The 21050-nt window shown below is 41.3% G+C and overlaps 1 protein-coding gene across 9 annotated transcripts in view; it reads left to right on the top strand.

The window, feature by feature from the left end:
* The first annotated feature begins 327 nt into the window (after positions 1–327).
* The window catches only part of ncam1b (neural cell adhesion molecule 1b), a 115247-nt gene continuing 94524 nt past the window's right edge, over positions 328–21050 (top strand). For 5 of the 9 annotated variants that reach the window (XM_061781569.1, XM_061781568.1, XM_061781567.1 and 2 more), the window contains exon 1: positions 328–649. In XM_061781569.1, the coding sequence (XP_061637553.1) occupies positions 598–649 (52 nt within the window). In that variant the 5' untranslated portion in view covers positions 328–597. Of the gene's footprint in view, positions 650–15640; positions 15760–16820; positions 16925–21050 lie in introns of all 9 variants that reach the window. The other 4 variants (XM_061781573.1, XM_061781574.1, XM_061781576.1 and 1 more) reach the window with 2 other exon arrangements.

Here is a 21050-nt window from a genome sequence, read left to right as displayed (position 1 = left end):
AGTTTTATCACTTATCCAAGTGAATGCAATACGCTTCCGTAGAAAATAAAAGTAAAGTACAGTCCAAAAAAATATACATTTCATATTGCAGAGACTTTGGAGCAAATAAAACGTGATACTCCACGCAATTGAATATAACTAGTGGAGGGAATAAATATCAGAGGTTGTTCAGTTTATGACATATAAACGCAACTGAGAATACATGACCTTGCATGCTTCTCTTATAGGATTCACCACGGATCCTTTTTTTCGTCAATGTCAAAGGCGCACTAGTTAACGGGGGGTGCAACGTCCCTCCCGTGCGCATTGATTCGGGAGTGTAAACAGGCTCGGCTTGTCAGTCACACTTTGAACGGCGCTGTGGCGCTCATCAGCATCACTAGAACCACCAGCACAAGCGGCTCGCCCTCCTCCGACTGACCGCTGAATGAGCCACACGGAGCGATTCAATTTTAGGATGAACGCTTGCTGAGGAGCAGCCACAAAGCCGAGGGCGACACAAACACTCGCCGGTGGGGGCGAAGAGGAGAGCGAGGAGACGAGCCCTTTCGCCGTTCGAGAGCTCGCATCAAGTGGAGGAGGTGGGAAGACTTTGCCATGGTCCGATTCGGGGACATCGTGGTAGTCCTGCTTCTTGTGGACTGTGCGGGTAAGACACTATTATTAACTATCTCTAAAGTGTGCTAATATCCTTAAAACAGTGGTAGAAGAGGCCAGGATGGTTGGTCGCCATCCTCGGGTCTTTCCCTCTTCTCGTCTCCCTCCGCCCCCCCCAAGGCGCCCCGTCAGGCAGGTGCTGCGGCTAATCCTAATTATTTTACTCCGCGCCCTATTTCTTGTCTCTTGTCCACCCTGGACTACATAATACTAACTCACACTCTTTTTTTTTTGTAATTTTTATTTTTTATTTTTTATTTTTTCGAACGCTGACTTTGCATTATTATCACAATGCGATGGCAGGGGGGGAGCGACCTCATAGGTTAGTGTGGGGTGGGGGGTAATGTGTGGGGTTATGTGTCAAGGGGATTTATTTTGGCCTTCATCCACTGCTGTGTTGTTGTTGTTGTCCACTGCTCTTGTGTGGGACCTGTTTGTTATGGATGGGTGATGCTGGGCTCCCCCTTAAGCACAGTGTGTATGCGTATGTGAATGTGTGTGTGTGTGTGTACCTGGGCGATACAAAGTAATGCACTTGTTATTGTGTACAGCAGGTGCAGTGAGGAGAGGTTTAGGGGGGTAGCCCTTGACAGGCGATGCTGAGCTGCACGGAGCCCATCAAATGTCTGTCAGGGAAGGAACATCTTCATTTGTACCCTCTCAAGCACACTGATGCATACCCACACGACCATACACATACACACAGCAACTCCTACTCTGAATCATCTGTTATGTAAGCTGATTCCCCGATAAAGGCTTTGAAATGAGATCCTCTAAGTTGGTGAAATGTGTCGTTACGTAAGCGCAATTGTGGTGGTGGTGGGGGGGGGGGGGGCTTTGTCAGATTACATTTGTGATAACCTCATCACGGACATTGAAGTAAATAATTAAAGAGTTGACGTGAGGGTTGATGCGTGGTTTCGAGTGGTGCACGGTTTGGTGTGGGATAGCCGTTTTATCCGTCTTGCGGAGTGGGAGTGGGGGTGGGGGGTGTTCCTCAGGCGGTGAAATGCTGAGGGAGTGAATCCTGGTCATAGCGCCTCCTCACGTGTTTACAGGCGTTTGCAAGAAGAGTGTCACGACTGTGCTTTGTTGATCAAGAGCCTTGCTGCTTTTTGTGAGAAACCACCCAGCCGGCGTGCCGGACCGGCAAGTGTGACGACATTTCATCACTGGAGCAAATGACACTTACTTATGGATGCAACATGTCAAATGGTGGGAGTGTTAAGAGGAAAACCTTCAGTGTGAAAGATCTAGTTTTGATTTGGACATATGTGCAGGCATGTGCACAGATATACAGTATTTAGGGCATGTGTTTAAGCCAAAAAAGGGCACCCATTGCCAAGATTATTAATACAATCAAGAAAAAACTATTGTATGGATTATGTATTTTCTATTTATACAGTACCCTGATAAAGTATTGGCCCCTTTCTCAAATTCTTATATTTTTGCATAGTTTCCCCACTATGTTTAAAAACTCATTCACTGCCAGCCTTCCCCGTTAACATGGATATTTGACTTCTAAAGCCGTCAATGGCAGCCGTTTCCTGAGCAGGGAATCCCAAGACTGCCAGAGCAAAGAGAAGGTTGACAGATGTAGTGAGGGAAGACGTGAGGGCTTACATGGAAAAGGATGATAAAGGATGATGGAGGAAGATAAGAAGGGTTATTAAAAACACATGGAGAAAACACGATAAATCGATCAATGAATTTTAAAAATACTACTGATCGGATTGTTCTGAACTCCTGTTTCTCCTGTCAGTGTCATCGTGAGCAGTTTCCATAGTGTATATGTATAGTTCAATTTATATCCAGTGTTGCCACAGTTACTTTGAAAGAGTAACTTTGGTACTTTACTGAATACTTGAGCTTAAAAGTAACTAAGTTACTTTATTGATTCATTGATTTCAAAAGTAAGATAAGTAATTAAGATAAGTTAGATTACAAGTAACTTTTGTAGTTACTTCCGGCAGCTGCCGAGTGGCAGTAATATCACTTATCCAGTAATCCACTGTACCCATTACTTGGTAATACACGCCACACACGTTACGGAATGACGTCAACATGAACCAATAACTTAAATATTAGTGTGTAGCTTGAAGCAACATTAAATGACCTACTTAGCACAGACTTCACCTACCAAATAAATATTTAAACATGTAAATGAGCGCACCATTCTCAAGTACACTTCACTACAGACTCTGGCAGAAAAACAGAGTTGGGAGGGTTACTTGAAAAATCAATTCCGATACTTACCTATTAATAAAATGTAGTTAGTAACGTAATTCAAGTACCATAATATTAAAGTGATATACCTTGATTACTTTCAATAACCTTTGCGTTACTCAAATACCAAATATGCTAATAAAGACAAAATAAATTAAATATAAATCCAAACTCATATATTTATATCTATTTGTCTGATCTTATATTTAAAATGCAGAGTTTTGGAGGAAGCCGGAGCACCCAGAATCCAAAACCTCAGAACTGTGAGGTAGACATGCTAACCACTTGTTTACCGTGCTGCAGGGATGGATGGATGGATAGATAGATGGATCTATAGATGGATAAACAGACTGTAGCAACCCAAGCATATTAGATGTTGGGCTTGGGGGAAACAGACATCACTGCACAATTTTTATGTTGTTGTTTTAAAAGCGTGATTGCGGCCAACAGTACTCATTTTGTTTGCATTATAGTTTGTTGTTAGCTTTTCCTGATCCCGTCCTCCATCAATACACGAGCACGCACACACAGACAGACGCAAACACACACACAACCACAGAAACCCAAACACACTTGCGCCCACCATCGTAATTTTGATACAAACAGCGAGTTCCCGGTGACAAGTTCAGCAGCTGTTTCACTACCAAAGCTGTGGGTGATTGACGGGGGTGAAGCACCTACGTGAACATCAGCTGTGCGGCGCTTTAATCCAGCTTGCGAGCTCCACCGGAGCAGTCCGGACTCCAGATGACGTTGAAAGCTCTCAGTTTTCTTGGTATATAGTATTTAAGGTAAATATTGTAAGTCCTTCAGTAAGTCAGTCCTTACCTCCATGACACTTTCTGACAGTGCACTTCAGTCTGAATAATTAACCCACAATGCGGTTAACGGCAACAAAACTCTATTCTTAATGTGTAAATAAAAAAGTACCGGATTTTCACGACCATAAGGCGCACTTAAAAGTCTTAAATTTTCTCCAAAATGGATGGGGCGCCTTATAATGTGGCGCGCCTTATGTGTACACCGAGTTCCAAAATATGTAAATGTTGTGTGACTTTGATGAGCGGTCCGCTTGACTGAGTGGGAGCATTTCCTGGCGAAACGCTGCTTATATAGAGGAAAGGCGGACGTGACTGAGGACAGCATGCGGACGTTAAAGGGGGAAGGGTGCGCATGAAGGAGGACGATAAAAGCACGCCCCCAGTACGTATATAGCGCCGGTATGTGCATTGTGCAAAACAACATTGGTTTGGCTAAGGACCCCCAAAAATGGCACCTATGAAGAGACACGCTTACGAAGCACAGTTTAAACTGCAAGCTATCACTTACGCGGAGGAACATGGGAATCGAGCAGCCGCGAGAGAATTCAAGGTCAACAAATCCATGGTTCGCAAGTGGAGGAAGCAGGAAAACGAACTTCGCCAAAGTCAAGAAGATGAAGCTGAGTTTCCGCCGAAACAGGGCGAAGTGCCCCGAGTTGGAAGACCCACTCGAACAGCCGGGAGAAGCGTCTTTACAGTCACCATTTGACTGAGGGCAATAACGCTTGCAGAAGAAATGAAAATTTAACATTTTCAAGGAGGTCCGTCTTGGTGTTTTTGTTTTATGAAACAGCGCCATCTATCCATCCGGGCAAGGACTACTGTGGCACAGCAAATTCCGGCGGATTACAAGGAAAAGCTGGCCATCATCCCCTCCTTCTGCAGTAAAAAGATTGCCGACAAATACATCCAGCCCAACCACATCACCAACATGGACGAAGTGCCGCTCACTTTCAACATCCCGGTGAAGCACACCGTAGAGAAGAAGGGGACCAGCACGGTAGCGATACGCACAACGGGGCACGAGAAGTCGGCTTTTACTGTTGTGCTTGGTTGCCATGGTAATGGACAGAAACTGCCACCTATGGTGATTTTTAAGAAGACGAAGCTGCCTAAAGAAAAGTTTCCAGCCGAAGTCATCGTTAAGGCCAATCAAAAGGGCTGGATGGACGAGGAGAAAATGAGAGAGTGGCTGAGTGAGGTGTACGTAAAGAGACCAGATGGTTTTTTCCACATGTCACTGTCCCTGTTGATGTGTGACTCCATGCGCGCCCATCTCAAGTGCAGCAAATGAACTCTGAGCTTGCCATCATTACGGGAGGCTTGACGAAGGAACTCCAACCGCTGACATCGGTGTAAACAGGGCATTCAAAGTGAAGTTGCGAGTGGTGTGGGAGCGATGGATGACAGATGGCGAACACAGCTTTACTAAGACTAGGAGGCAACGCCGGGCGAGTTACACCACCATATGTGAATGGATTGTGGATGCCTGGGCTAAGGTATCTGCTTTGACTGTTGTCCGAGTTTTCGGGAAAGCCGGCATCATTGCTGAACAGCCCGCGGCAACGAGACTGACTCTGACGAGTACGAGAGGGAACCCGGCATGTTTGATGGAGAACTTGCCCAGCTGTTCATTTCGGATACAGAAGATGAGGACTTTGATGGATTTGTGGATGAGGATTGATAAAAAAATAACGTGAGAATATTGTTAAATACTTCAATAAAGTACCACCGAACTCAGTTTTGCTCCCGCTGCCTTTTTAAAAACATACGCTAGCATGCACGCTAGCGTATGTTTTACCATGCCTGCGCCCAATAATACGTTGCGCCTTTTGTATGTGTTAAATACAGAAATAGACCCCGTAACTGAGACTGGGACTTTTAATACAGTGCGCCTTATGGTCGTGAAAATACGGTGACAACAATCAAATACACTTTTTACTGAGGAAAATAACAAAAATAGTGTGGTGACATGAAGCTGTGCATTTCTTTGCACTTTTATATTTATAGCACCTTCACTGTGGATTGTATGATAAACTATGACCTCCCAGTCATTTCCTCAATACATTGGAAAGGAAGCCTATCTGATAAAAATGCTATTGGACAGATAGACTGCTTATTTAAGTCATCATAAACCAATGATTGCTTGTTCAGAGTCATAGTCAACTATAGCAACTATCATTGGTTTGATGACGTAACTATCATCTGACTACTTAACAAGATACAGTAACGCATTACAATGCTCTTTACTCAAAATAGCGGCCATTTTGGAGTAACACATTAGTTTTTAATACCTTTGTACTTTGTAATGCATTACTGGCATCACTGTTTATATCTGAATTCATGTTCTTCTTATCGCACACTAGTTGAGAGTAAATAAACAGCGCCTTTTGCTGGTTGCAGTCAAGTAGTACACTGTATGTACTACTGTATGTCTCAGTTGTTTCAAGACACAATTCAGCAACAATCAATTCTGCACAATCGACCAAGTACCTAACATGATCCAATTAATCTATCATTATGCATTTCATCAGTAACCACTTAACAAACACAATATGGGTGACATATATATATTGGCTGCTGTTAAACTGCTAAATTCGTCAACAGGGAAATTCAGTGTTTTTAATTCAAGTCACACCAATTACTATGTGGCTAGTTCTAGTTGAACATGTTAAATTGGGCATGACAATGAAAAAGAAAAAGTAAGCTCTACAAGTCGACATATGTCCCTCTCAATGATCTTGTTGCAGGCTCACTTGTTTACAGTCGGATTGTATCTCCTAGTCCATGTTACATCATCGTGATGATGACACAGCCTCGTTCCACGCTGCTCCATGCCCAGCAAAAGATGGACGCGTGGCTGTCTTCAAAGGCTGCACGCTTCCTTATGTCCAGCTCAACTCTGGTAAAAAGCAGTGGCCCCAAGTTTAATTTGCATTAGAGCACACAAACGTTTCACTCAGAATACAAGCAGCCTCTTCACTCATGCAGTGCACTATAATTATCCTCTATTATTTATGCTAAATAAACCTACAATGGAAAACAAAAGCATTGGTCTTACAATCTGAATGAATTCCCTATTGAAATCACATATCTTTTGGGCTTTTGCAAATATTTCATATTCAAACAAGCCTTTGGGCAGTGTCTAACTTTATTATGCAAAACCATATAAAAATACACTTGTACCTTTGGGGAGACCCTATTAGGAGAAGCCAGAAGAGCAGGTAAAATGCAAGACATAGTTTATAGTTTGCCTATTTTTTTTGCTCATAATTTTTGTGGGATTATTTAACCAGATTTAAACTGAATTACATGTCCCCTTAAATGTGCTACCATCCATTGTAAAAATCCACCATATCACACTCACACTATTTATAAACATCTCATTTGTTTTAAAGGAGTATCAGTGAGAATAAGCGATCCAAGCCACAGAGGCAGTGATTTCATTCTCGTCAGGACTACTTGACTTGGTGGTGACGGGGAGTGGATCAGACATATCCAGGTCTTAAGAGCGTTGAAAGGAGAAGCGCTACCTCAGGACACAAAAAAGATGACATTACACGTTCATGTGACCTGGTGAGGCAGCACTGCAGGAGGTGTATAAACACCTTTGCTTAAAGTGAACTCCGATTGTAATGACATGTTTGGTATATATGATCTCTTTTGACTTGAGTAATATAACAATAAGATTCAACTTTCAATAATCATTTCTAGGCTTTACACGAGCAGGGTTTTTGGGGACGATCACCGATCAGCGAGTTTAAAAAAACGATAACCGATCACTGATCCGATCACAAGATGGAGGAATATGTCTATTTAAATGACCTGTTCATTTACTGTATATACTTGTGTACTTAATTGCTCCAAAAATTATATTTACAATAAATAATGTATCTTTGTTCCTCTATTTATGCCAGTGAGGCATAGTGACAGATGAACAAATGAATGGTCTTCTATTAGATGGCAGGAAGTAAATACAGTAATTAATGTATCCACTTTTTGTGTATTTTTGTTTGTTGGTGTGCTGTGAGATTTTTCAATTGTAAAATATGTTCCTTGGCTCCATAAAGGTTAGAAAACAGTGCTCTAGTCAGATCGTGTATTCTAATCAGTCAGGTCAAACCAACATTAAATAATGGGTGCTAACTTACTGTAATTAAATTACTTTATTTTTAATTAAATGACTTCACCCATACCGAAACCTTAGAGCATGATTCGACTGAACGGCGGCATCTTTACGTCCAACCTTTCGTGCTACCACTTGCTTGCGAGGCTACATAATGTTTTTGTTGCCTGCTTGCGAGCCGTATCGTATTAAAAGTACGTGAACATACCTCAAGCAAGCCTTAAACGAAGGTCCTCTCCTGTCCTGAGCACCGGTGACCACCAACACACGTTTCCCCCATTTTGTCCTCATAATATAGTCGGCACGATCCACTCTTGTTGTTGTCGCCACGGTAATGAGTGTATCCGGTCGCATTTGAGTTGACAAGATAAAGTCCGATGATCGTAAAGAACGGGATGCGGTGGTATCAAATTTACAAGATTTTATTGCAGTAGCCTGAAAGAGCAAATTTGTCTTGTAGTCTGATCTGGTCAGTATTACGTGTTGTCTGTCTCAGACAACATCTGTTGTCTGTTCCACACCGCCGACATGTTTTTCATTTTTGTTTAAAAATAACTTTATTGGCCATCAGATATTTATAGGACTACGCCAAAAGACACACGACAAGGCTAAAAATAAACTAGCTTTTGTATTCATATATACTGTGCACAATGGCGATCCGGAGTAAATGTCTTTTGCAGAGCCGATCAATGACGTTATTGATTGGATCAGCGAATTATGACATTCAAGCCGATCAGCATAAAATGCTAATTATCGGCCGATACCGATAAGGCCGATAAAATCGATGTAAAGTCTAATAATTTCCAGATTTATATATTTTTACGAAACCTAATTTCAACATAGGCCGCCATTATTTTTTTGTCACAGTGCATTCTGGGTAGTGACATCAAATGGGGATGTGCCCGACACCCGGAGTTTTTAGCAGTAGTCACAGTAGCAGCCCCTGGCAGCGATGAACGCTGTTCAGCCATTTCAGTTCGAGCCAGAGTGTGATCAGGGAAATGAGGAGGGAGGGAGGGAGAGAGAGAGAGAGAGAGAGAGAGAGAGAGAGAGAGAGAGAGAGAGAGAGAGAGAGAGGAAGAAACAAGAAATGAGGACTCGAGTTGGTCATTTTCAGTGGTGTATTTGTAGCTACTGCTAAAGTGTGCTGATCAAAGTACCTGGCCAGCACCTCCTGTCTTTCGCGTCTTTTTGCTCGGCTTTCGCTCGGCTCCTTGTGAGGAAAGAATAAAAAGAAAGAATCTGGGCTGAAGTGACGAGAACACAGCCGCAGATCTTTCGGCAGCTCAACTCTGCCGACCACTTCCTCCCACCGTTTCCTCAACTTTATCTCTTTGGGAACGCTATGAATGCTTTCCTCCTTTTTTGTATTCCGTCCTGATTGGAAATTGCACCCAAAAGCTGCGCAGTATGACATTTTTAACTCTTTTTGCTGACAATAAAAGTTGTTCGCAAGTGGCTAGCTTAGCTCTGCAGAGCGCAGCAACGAAACAATTTTACAACAGCCATTCCCAGAATGCTTTGCACACGCTAAAACATGACAGCGACAGTGTATCAAATTATGGTCTAAACAAAATTGTTTGTTTAATTTATAGGAATAAATTATAAATATATACCACTGTATTTCAGTAGTAGAGGTCAGTAGTTGTAAAATTATATGTATTTGTCTTTTCAATTGGAGCTCACTTTAAGGATGGGCTCACAGAATTAGAGTCAGTGCTCAGTATTTATTTAGCATCTTTAAATCCTGTGAGTTTCCATTCATCACATATAAAAAATCAGGTTAAATGCAGCATCGAGCATAGACTTGTATGCCACAGTACTTTGAAAAATGAAGCTAGCATTGTTTTAGCATTGTACTTGCCTCAAACCATTCTACAAATCCAGCAAGATGCAAACATGTCGGCTCCATCAGGAAATGAGAACAGTGGGTCCTTGTCACTTAAATTAAAACGAGGCCAGCATGTTGAGCGCGGCATTAGTTTGTCAAAGCTTTAGGCATTCTGTGGCCTCTAATTTGTGGGGCTTAAGGAAGAGGACCATCCAAGTTTCTGTCTGAATACGCTTGGCACACTGATTAAGTGCCAGAGTTTAGCTTTAGGCCGCCAAAGACTATCTTTTATTACCAGAACCACGTCTGCTCTTCGGTTCATGCTACCAGGTCTTTTCGATAACACTAAATCTGCTTGAAGTCATTTCTATGCACCCCTCACCCCCCTACAGACACAGGTGGGGTGTGTCCAGAATGTATGTGTCACGGCAAAGACATTATGAATATAATCATGGCTTCCCATGATGAATAGAAACGTTTTATATGGGATGCACTGCACTGATATTATTTTTGGGTATTGATGCTCGTAAAAACTAACGCCTATTGATGGGCTTGCTAATAGTAGCATTTGTTCATGGAAGGGATTTATTTTCAAATAACGAATATTCACACACAAACAGTGTAGTAACACATACAGACAGCCAGGAAATATAATACTCACGGGCGTATAACGTTATGTCGATACTTTCTTCTTCCACTCTTTATTTATTTATTTTATTTTTTATTAAGCTTACATTAAACGAGTAGCTCCATGCATGCATCGCACCACACTACCCCTAAGAGGCCAACGTACACCAATGATAACACATATCAATGCAGATATTTATTTTGGCCAGTAAACAACAGAAAATGCTACACAGTGTCCCTTTAATTGTCAAGAAGCGGAGATACAAGGGTTTGATCAGACAGCTGACTCACTTTTAACCGTTTTATCAGGCTTTTTACAAATTTATAGGCTCCCTCCTTTGCACTACTTTGTTGTCGTTTACCATTAAAAAAAGTAGGAAAATACAAGACTTTGGTGAGCTTTAAACTTAAGTCAACACAGCCTTGGAAGGGGCACTGAGAGGCTCATGCGTCATGTTACACGTCTTTGCTGGAGGGTACCGTGTCCCAATTTTAAAACACGAACGACTGCACCTCAACGCACTCGGCTGTCAAACTCCTGAAGTTTGCAGATGATACCACAGTCATCGGCCTCATCAAAGACGTGACGAGTCTGCATACTGACAGGAAGTGGTGCGCCCGACACAACCTGGAGCTGAACACGCTCAAGACTGTAGAGATGATTGTGGACTTCAGGAGGCATCCTTTGGCACAGCTGCCCCTCACGCTGTCCAGCTGCCTTGTGTCAACCGTCGAGACCGTCATGTTCCTGGGAATTACAGTCTCTCAGGACCTGAAGTGGGCGATCAACAACAACTCCATCCTCAAAAAGGCCCAGCAGAGGATGTACTTCCTGTGGCTACTGAGGAAGCACGGCCTGCCACAGGAGCTGTTGAGGCAGTTCTACACAGCGGTCATCGAATCAGTCCTGTGTTCTTCCATCACAGTCTGGTTTTGTACTGCTACAAAAAAGGACAAACTCCGACTGTAACGGACAATCAAAACTGCTGAAAAGATTGTCGGTACCCCCCTACCCACCCTTGAGGACTTGCACGCTGCCAGAACTAAGACAAGAGCGTGCAAAATCTTCTTGGACCCTCCATATCCTGGTCACCAGCTCTTCCAGCTCCTTCCCTCAGGTAGGCGCTACCGAACAATGCAAACTAAAACTAGCAGACATTCTAAGAGCTTCTTCCCTCTTGCCATCAACTTCTTAAACAGCTAACTTACAATTCCATTGCAACATGCTGCCAATTTTTTGTCTTGAGTTTGTTGTCACATTTCTGTCGGGCCAATTATACATTACCTGTGCACTCACTGTAGTAGTTTTGCGATGCTGCACTATTTGCATATCTGTTGTTGTCCAATACTGGCCACTCATGCTAGAGTAGCATCTGCACCACTTGCACACTGACTGATGAGTATCTGCAACATTTGCACAATCGACATTGCCCCAGACTATCACACTACTAGTCACTTTAAACTGCATACATTCCTTGAAGTCTTGGCGGCCCCTGCACAATGGTTATCGCATCGGACTATTGCTATATTAGTCATTCAAACTGCTATAATTGCTAGAGGACTCTGCATCTTTTTGCACAATTGTTAAAAAAAAAAAAAAAAAAAAAAAGAAAACTTGTACCGGTATTACCAGATTACTAGCAACCTTTTATTGCTCAGTGACTGTTTTTGTCAATGTCTTTATGTCTCAAAAGTATTCTCTGAATTGACTTTCTGTTGTCGTACTAGAATGGCTCCAACTACCGGAGACAAATTTCTTGTGTGTTTTTTGGACATACTTGTCAAAATAAAGATGATTCTGATTCTGAAAAGAAATGCTGATGAGTCCTTGCAAGTCCCACCTGAAAGCAAGCACACAGTATGTCTGATTGAGTGGGGGAAAGCTGCCACGATAAAGCAACATGCTGTTGGCTAGGATTTATCTTTCCACTTCTTTTGTTTGGCAGTGCATGTCTTCTCATGCATCCATGTGTATCACGCTATGTTCCTTATTGAACAACAATAGGATGGATTGCTAGGCTCAGAGCAGGTTGAATTCTTGGCTGCTGTGCCCCAGAGTCTCTTTTGATGTAGTCACCGTGGCGTGTCCCCTCGCTAATATCATGCTCGTTTATGAACAAACCGATCATTGCCTGGCAATGTAGACATGCTTTGAGTAAAGTAAAATTATTCCTATTAGTGGTGACGTGACACCCACTCGTAGTAGGAAGCTGCTCTTTTTAATCTCTAATTAGATCACACTAAGAAGACACTATCTCCAGGGGAGCTGTAGAAGCTCGAGCTGGGTGTGATCCACTTCAAAATGGTGTCATTTATTCTTGCGGACAAATCGCTCCGCTAAGAATTTAACCCATTTGACATTTTACACTTGGAACTTTTGTCTGGTCCAATGTGTGTCGTTGAGTTCAATGCATTTTCCTCCAGTTGGATTATTTCATACATTCTTTCACAGCCATTCAAGGGCATAGAAGAGGCTTTTTAAAAATAAAAAAAATAAAATAAAAAATAAAAAAGTTACTGGCCCACATATGCAGGGATCAGCCAGGTTTGTATGTTATGGCTTCATAACTTGGCATTAATATTTTAGTACGAACATAAAGCAACTACTGTCTGCAGGAACAGGAACGATGCTTATTATTGCAGTTATCTAAAACCCTGGAGTAGAATGGCAACCACAAACATGAGTTACTTATGTGCCATGCCATGGATCACAATCAAATAGTCACATTTCTTAAAGGTGATCTTTTTGACTCTGTGCAATCTGAGCTCTTCACATTTACCTTGACCTTTTCTGCGAGTTTGTTGCTGATTGATCCTAATGAATAATGAATGATGCTTGAATGACCATTACACCATCACTGCTGCCTGAACTCTTGGTAGATAAATTAAACTCGTGCTGATGCCCTCGAAATGCATGCCTCACAGTATTTAGTTTACTTTTAGTTTGTATTTAAATGCAAACCAGCAACCATTAACTCTATAATACATTCACTTTTATACTGTGCCCTCTTATACCCACCAGACACTCACAAGCCGCTGTCGATGATAATGTTCACTTCCCGTTGAGAGTGCTTCATGGAAATAAGTAGTAATATCATTGATAGCTGGCCGTAGTGCTCACAAACCCAGTGAGCAGTAGGTGTAACTAGAAGATTTGCAGAGATTAGAGTCCTCCTTTGTGTTAGAGGTCACTGGAGCGCGACAGTAAGCTCGTCTGTGTATGGACAATATGTCTCTTGCAATGTTAAAAGCTAGGCTTTATATGATCAGGATTTTTGGCACCGATCAGCGAGTTTAAAAAAAACAAACGATAACCGATCACCAATCCGATAACAAGATGGAACAATGTGTCTATTTAAATGACTTGTTCATTTACTGTATATACTTGTGTACTGTATACTGAGTATCTTCAAAAATATTCTCTAGTCAGGTCATGACAGAAATAATGGGTGCTAACTTACTGTAATTAAATTACTTTATTGTAATTAAATTACTTCACACACACCAAAACCTTAGAGGATGATTCAACAGAACGCCGGCATATTTACGTACAACCGTTAGTGCTAGCACTAGCTTGCTCGGCTCAATAACGTTTTGTTGGCTGCTTGTGAACCGTATCGTATTAAAAGTACATGAACATACCTCAAGCAATCCTTGAACGAACATCTTCTCCCGAGCACCGGTGACCACCACCAGCACACGTTTTACCCCATTTTGTTCTTTTTTTACCAACACAATACACGCACGATCCATTGTTGTTGTCGTGGCCGTGGTAACGAGTGTATTCAGTCGCGTTTGGTTTGGCAAAGCCCAGTGATCGTAAATGACATCAAAAGACACGCGACAAGGCTAAAAATAAACTATAGATTCAAATATACTCTATACGACGGAGTAAATGTCCTTTCATTGATCGGCTCGGCGAATTATGACATTAAAGCCAATCAGCCAATCAGCATAAAATGCTAATTATTGATCAAGCCGATCAGATCGGTGTAAAGTCGTTTAAAAGCGCAAAAACTAAACAGTGGATATATGTCCTGGGTTTGAAGACACTGTCTTCAGGTAAGTAGCCTAACCTAAATTCTAGTCCTTTTCCGAACCTCAGATTTACATGGAGTAGTAGGACGGCTTCCATCCATGAGACTTAAAATGTAGGACATGCGTGTTAAGTGTTCAGTCTAGGCACATGCCAGTACGTCACAGTCAAAACAGTAATGGTGGAACATAACAGAGCAATAGCACAGTGTGTGTTTGCGTGTGTGTTCCCCACATACAATAACGCACACACACACACACACACACACACACACACGCACACAAGGTGAGATAGGAAATGCGGCAGGTGTACATCTAATTTTATTTTGGGAAGATTTCTTGTTGGGATGAAACATTCCTTACTGTTAAAAGAGTTACGTAAGCTTGAGGTCCTGATGTCCGGTGACATTATCCAACTATAGTACGGTATGTTTTAGAATTGGTCTTTGATATGTGTGTGCTATTACATGTATGGTTTCACTGGATTGCTATTACAGCATATGTTAAAGCTGTCAAATATTACACTTTTGGTTAGGAGCCAGATATTGACCACTACTCTCTGCAGGGTTACTGCAGAACTCAGACTTTAATAATGATGTAATAGTTTGCCTTATCTTTGATGGACATAGATCACTGAGCAAGTCTGCTTCTGCTTTTTTCCCTTCTCTCTCTCTCTCTGAGATACTGACACACAAGATCTGGTGATTCACTACAGTCAAACTCAAATTACGTTTCTGCATCAGAAGGCTGCAAAAAATAGTCAACATTTGATAAAATGTTGGCAACCCATAATTAAACGTAGACAGTCATTGCCCAAGTCAAAGAATTATGAGTCTTTAAAGTGATCATAATTATATTTTATTTCATGCAAGTTGAGTGTGCGATCTGAAAAGACCATGCATGAGGCTTTGCAAGGATGTCTTTGCCTGAAAACAGCTTTTTAATTGAATATTATTTTGAAGGTACAAAGAGTTTCCGCAGAAAAGGGTGTCCTCACAAGTAATAAATTAATTAATTACTTAATAGTCCATGTTCTCAGTACTGGAGAAAGCCATTCACTTCTATATTTTTCCTGCACTCAGTCCAAATTAATCGCAAAAGACCATCCTTAGAAAAGTAGATGAATTACAATATTTTATTCGGCCGTTAGACAATTCCTGTATGATACGCTGCCTTAATTGAATGTGTCTTAAATCGTAGATTGCATGGATTAAACCTGCAGGCACTGAATATGGTGCTAATCCGGTGGATAAAAGGTCCTTGTTATTCCTGTACTGTATTTGTGTTGACTACAACATTATAGTATTCCTTGTCAAGATGGAGGCTGTAGGGAGAAGAAAAGCTATGCATAAGGATGACGGAAGACGTGGGAGGTTACAGTACTAACCTATGAAATGAAGACATCAACAAACAGGATTTGAAGCTCAATGCAGCAGGTGAGCCCTCAAATAAAACTAGTTTTCTTTCAATGTCGTTCAGTAGCTGAAGAAAATACCTTTTATAACACATTGGTTCACTGAGTATAAACGCCACATGATGCATGTCGATTGTATGTTTGCCAACTCTCTTTGGTCTCTCCCCCTTAACAATCTCCACACAGTATGAGTCATTGGCTTTGCCTGGGAGCTGTCTTACTGTTGTTGCCAGGAGATGCCGGATGTGCCATGAACCCTATTGTGCATCTTTTTTATGAATGCCATAAACTATAAAAAGAGAAGACAAGCCCGGAGAAGCAGAAAAAAAATCCAACGCTTATCACTAGTCGCCGTGACCCAGTCAATTTGGGGACACCGTACCCGGAACACGTTGGTAGAATGGCAACAAATTTCACTCTTAAGTAGTAGGCTAGATTTTAGGGTATTTATGCACTTAGAATTTGGTATTCTGGTCTGGACAAAAGCAAAAACAAAAAAGAACATTGTACATACATTCTCAGTTTACTTGGCGTTCACTATGGTATCTTTAAAGTCAAACCAGAACTTGCCCATCTGAATAAAGACAGCGTTTGCTACATACAATAGTACCGTGACAAAATTCAAACTTCCAAAATAATTCTGGTCGACAAGTTACATACGCTCAGTGTTTTATATGGTGCTATTTTTATCCCCTGAAATATAACAAAGAGCTGTTTAAATAAGCACCAACGCCACAGACGGAGATACGAGGTGTGTCAGAAATGTTCCAAGACTGGTGTCACAAAAGCTTAAACTACAAAATACGAGTTTTGTATTTTGTACTCTAGATGCTCAACCAGCATGGATTCAAAGAGATCTTGTGGCGTTTGCGTTGTTCAGTGTGCGAGATGAGGCGAGAATTGTTTGCAGCACATCTCGTGGCTGCTTCAGCATGACAAAATGCATGCTCACACGATGCCCTAATCATCCGAGAGTTCCTGGCCGAGAAGAACATCACCATGCTGGAATAGTTTCTCTACTCTCCAAACCTGGGCACTGTGTGATTACAACCCCCCCATGTTTCCATGTTTTTCAACCTCAAGGGGGTCATCAAGGGAGCCATTTTGAAGATGTGGACGACATCAAGGTGGCCGTGACACTGGAGCTGCGCGGGATCCTGAAGGAATCCTGTCAGGAGTGCATTAAGGTGTGGCAGAGAAGGCTGGGAAAGTGTGTTGGACTCCACAGGGATTACTTTGAAGGAAAAACTTTTCTGACATACTTTGTGTGTTGCAAGAAGACGACAGATTTGACACCTGTGCCAGTCTTAAATTTCTCTATAATTTCTACATTCATTTTAACACTGGTCCACGTCCTCAGTCCGTAATGCTTTCACACTTGAGCTGAAGTGAACCAGAACACATTCGACCACAATCAGACGAAGAATCCACCTCTTCAAGTTTGTGTGGATTTGGGCTAAACAATATATTGTTTGAGCATCGGCATTGTGATGTACGTGTGCGCAATAGTCACATAGCAGGGTACGCTGGGATGTTGGTGTACTGTAATATACAGTGAATCAAATGTAATATTAAAAGTGACCAGCAGAGGCTCCTTTTAACAGGATTAGTACCCATGTTACAGTATTTTATAATGCTTCAAAAACATAGGGTTGGGCATCGTTTGAATTTAAGCGATGCTGATTCCTTATTTCGATTCCAGATTCCGATTCTTTAGGGGGCTGTGTCAAAAAGTTTGCATGGTTTAAATAAAGGGTGTCCAAATTATGAACATTCATTTTCTTAGCAACCCGCAGCATAGACTGAAATTAACATTTGACTCTGGGTTCTTTATAACCACTATCAATATCAAACATATGAACTAAAAGGGAACGTGTTTGGAACTAACCCAATTGACTTAATATTCATGAATTAATGTTTTGGCTAAAAGTTGAATATAGCATTGTTAAAATAGTTGTTTGGGACTGTTTTATCACGTCAATTGGTTTATATGTGCAAGTTTTAACTTGACTTCCTGTTTTAAGTTTGTAGCCTTTTAATTTGAAGGGTATGCACTGGAACTCAGGATTTTGGCACGAAAAGTAATTTCACACGACACTGGTGATTTTTTAAAATTAAAAAAAAACTTTTTGTTTTTCATACATGCAAATCAGTCGCCTTTCGGCGAAATTCTGCGTTTTGAACTCACAGTATGCCATTTACGTGAATCGTATAGGTCTGCTGAGATAAGCCAGCCCGGCTGACCGTCGCCCACCATGTTGCGAAGAATATGCAAACTCCACACAGGGAGGCTGGATTTGAACCTTGGGCCTCTGTGAGGCAGATGTGCTTATGAACCAGTCGTCCACCGTGCCGTAAATACAATACATAATTGTAGAGATGGATTACTAGGAAAATTATTTGTATCACAATGCTTTAATTAAATCACTGTATGATCACACTGTGATAATATGGAATTTATTTTGTTTTGTTATATAAGTGTAGGCGGCACGGTGGACGACTGGTTAGAGCGTCAGCCTCACAGTTCTGTGGACCCGGGTTCAATCCCCTGCCCCGCCTGTGTGGAGTTTGCATGTTCTCCCCGTGCCTGCGAGGGTTTTCTCCGGGCACTCCGGTTTCCTCCCACATCCCAAAAACATGCATTAATTGGTGACCCTAAATTGCCCATAGGTGTGACTGTGAGTGCGAATGGTTGTTTGTTTGTATGTGCCCTGCGATTGGCTGGCAACCAGTTCAGGGTGTACCCCGCCTCCTGCCCGATGACAGCTGGGATAGGCTCCAGCACGCCCGCGACCCTAGTGAGGAGAAGCGGCTCAGAAAATGGATGGATGGATGGAATATAAGTGTAGATAAGATAAAACATTTTCTTAATACAACTCCAATTCCAATGAAGTTGGGACGTTGTGTTAAACATAAATAAAAACAGAATACAATGATTTGCAAATCATGTTCAACCTATATTTAATTGAATACACTACAAAGACAAGATATTTAATGTTCAAACTGATAAACTTTATTCTTTTTAGCAAATAATCATTAACTAAATCATGTAAGCGGCAAGGCCGAAAACCAACATTGAATGCCCGTGACCTTCGATCCCTCAGGCGGCACTGCATCAAAAACCGACATCAATGTGTAAAGGATATCAGCACATGGGCTCAGGAACACTTCAGAAAACTAATGTCAGTAAATACAGTTCGGCGCTACAGCCGTAAGTGCAACTTGCAACTCTACTATGCAAAGCAAAAGCCATTTATCAACAACACCCAGAAATGCTGCCGGCTGGACTGATGCAAAGTGGAAAAGTGTTATGTGCTCCGACGAGTCCACATTTCAAATTGTTTTTGGAAATTGTGGACGTCGTGTCCTCCAGGCCAAAGAGGAAAAGAACCATCCGGACTGTTATGGACGCAAAGTTCAAAACAACATTTGTGATGGTATGGAGCTGTGTTAGTGCCAATGGCACGGGTAACTTACACATCTGTGAAGGCACCATTAATGCTTTTTTGGAATGTGTTGCTGTCATAAAATTCGAAGTTAATGATTATTTGCTAAAAACAATAAAGTTTATCAGTTTGAACATTAAATATCTTGTCTTTGTAGTGTATTCAATTAAATATAGGTTGAACATGATTCGCAAATCATTGTATTTATGTTTAACACAACATCCCAACTTCATTAGAATTAGGGTTGTATATTCAGCCAGAGCTGTTGGGAATGCAAAGTCATCAATGTCCTTTCACCATTGTTGCTGTCATACTGTGTTGCGTGTTCTTGTTTGCACAAGGACTAGAGTGCTGTTTTTTTTTTTTTATTCCTCATTAAGAAAACACCATTCAAGCAAGATGTTTTTCCTCACGTTTCTGAGATTGTAGGGTGAAAGGTGCAGCTGGCTACTTGTGTGGAGTGAATGGGTGACAACAATGGGGAAATGAAATGCCAGTATTTTGAGGGTAACATACAATATTGAAGGGGACAAAAAAAAAGGACAAGAACAATGAACTAGATAGACTGCTGAACTTAGTTCAAAATGTTGAATTATGAACTATGAACAGAACTAGTTCATAGTTGGAATGGTGAACTGAACTCTGAACTAGTTTGCAGAGAAAATAAAATTTCCTAACACTAATCCTGTATTATTTCACATTGCAATATATATCGCAGTTTAAAAAAAAAAATTGCAATCAATTTTTTTTTCAATATTGTGCATCCCTAGTTTGGATGATAGCATTCACACTAATTTGCTACTCCTATCCATACCAAAGCAATCAAAATAATCACACATTTGGTCCTGGTTTACCAAGCATTCACACTGGTATCTTTGATTTGTAAATAAAAGTTGACAGTGAAAAGCACATGTATAGCAGTTCGTTTCTGATATATTCTGTGACAAAATTGTAACTTCCAAAATAGTTATGCACCCAGGGTTTTATTTGTTACCATGTTTACATTTTGAGGTGTCATGAAGAGCTCAAGAATAACTGTTTGGAGTTCCTTCATTGTGTTTTTCCAATACCTGTGCTGATCTTTACGCTAATATATCTTTGATTTCTTCATGCTTTTTGCTGTCGTTTGAGCACTTTGGTATACATAAACCAAATCTGACCTCAGGCAGTCCTGGTCAATGTGTTTTTTACAATGAATAATTCAGGTGATTATCTTCATTTGGTCAAAAAAACTGTACAATCAGAGCAATCGCATTGTTTACCCGTGCCAAACTTTCAAGTGTGAACACGCTGTTAGTTACGTTAAGCTGAGTTTTGTTGAATCAAGGCTTGTAAGCTTTCATTGACCTTGCAATAGCGTACACATTACTGCCCTTCATTAAATGAACAAAGGTGCCTCAATGTCATCGAGGTATGTAAGCAGATGTCTGCTATTAGCAAACTGCAATCATCTACCGTATTCTCAATGGTATACTGGAAACTTGTGCAACTGCTCCCACTAGAGATTTCCTTTAAAAGACACACCATTAGGGGAGGCGAGAGGGAATATGACTGTGTAGGGCTGTGGGCTATGTTGTGACAGTACATTGCTGCTGAATCTGCCTCAGAACTCTGGTGAAACACATTTTGATAGAACAGAGCCAGGTTGCATTTTCTGACAAGAGGACTGAAGTCAACCTGCTCGAGCAATAGGGATGTTTGACATACGTTGTTGTGACATTCTGTGTTTATTTGTGCTCCTGTAGAATGTTAGATTAGATGATCCTGGTATATTGATCTAATAGGGATGGGTCAGATAAAGAGGCAACTGTATGTATGTTTTTGCTGCGGGATTTGTTGACGGTATTGCATTTTATTTACAGTATAT

This window comes from Phyllopteryx taeniolatus, chromosome 8 (genome assembly GCF_024500385.1).
Source record: "Phyllopteryx taeniolatus isolate TA_2022b chromosome 8, UOR_Ptae_1.2, whole genome shotgun sequence".
Taxonomy (NCBI): domain Eukaryota; kingdom Metazoa; phylum Chordata; class Actinopteri; order Syngnathiformes; family Syngnathidae; genus Phyllopteryx; species Phyllopteryx taeniolatus.
This window is presented reverse-complemented; position numbering and strand designations above follow the sequence as displayed.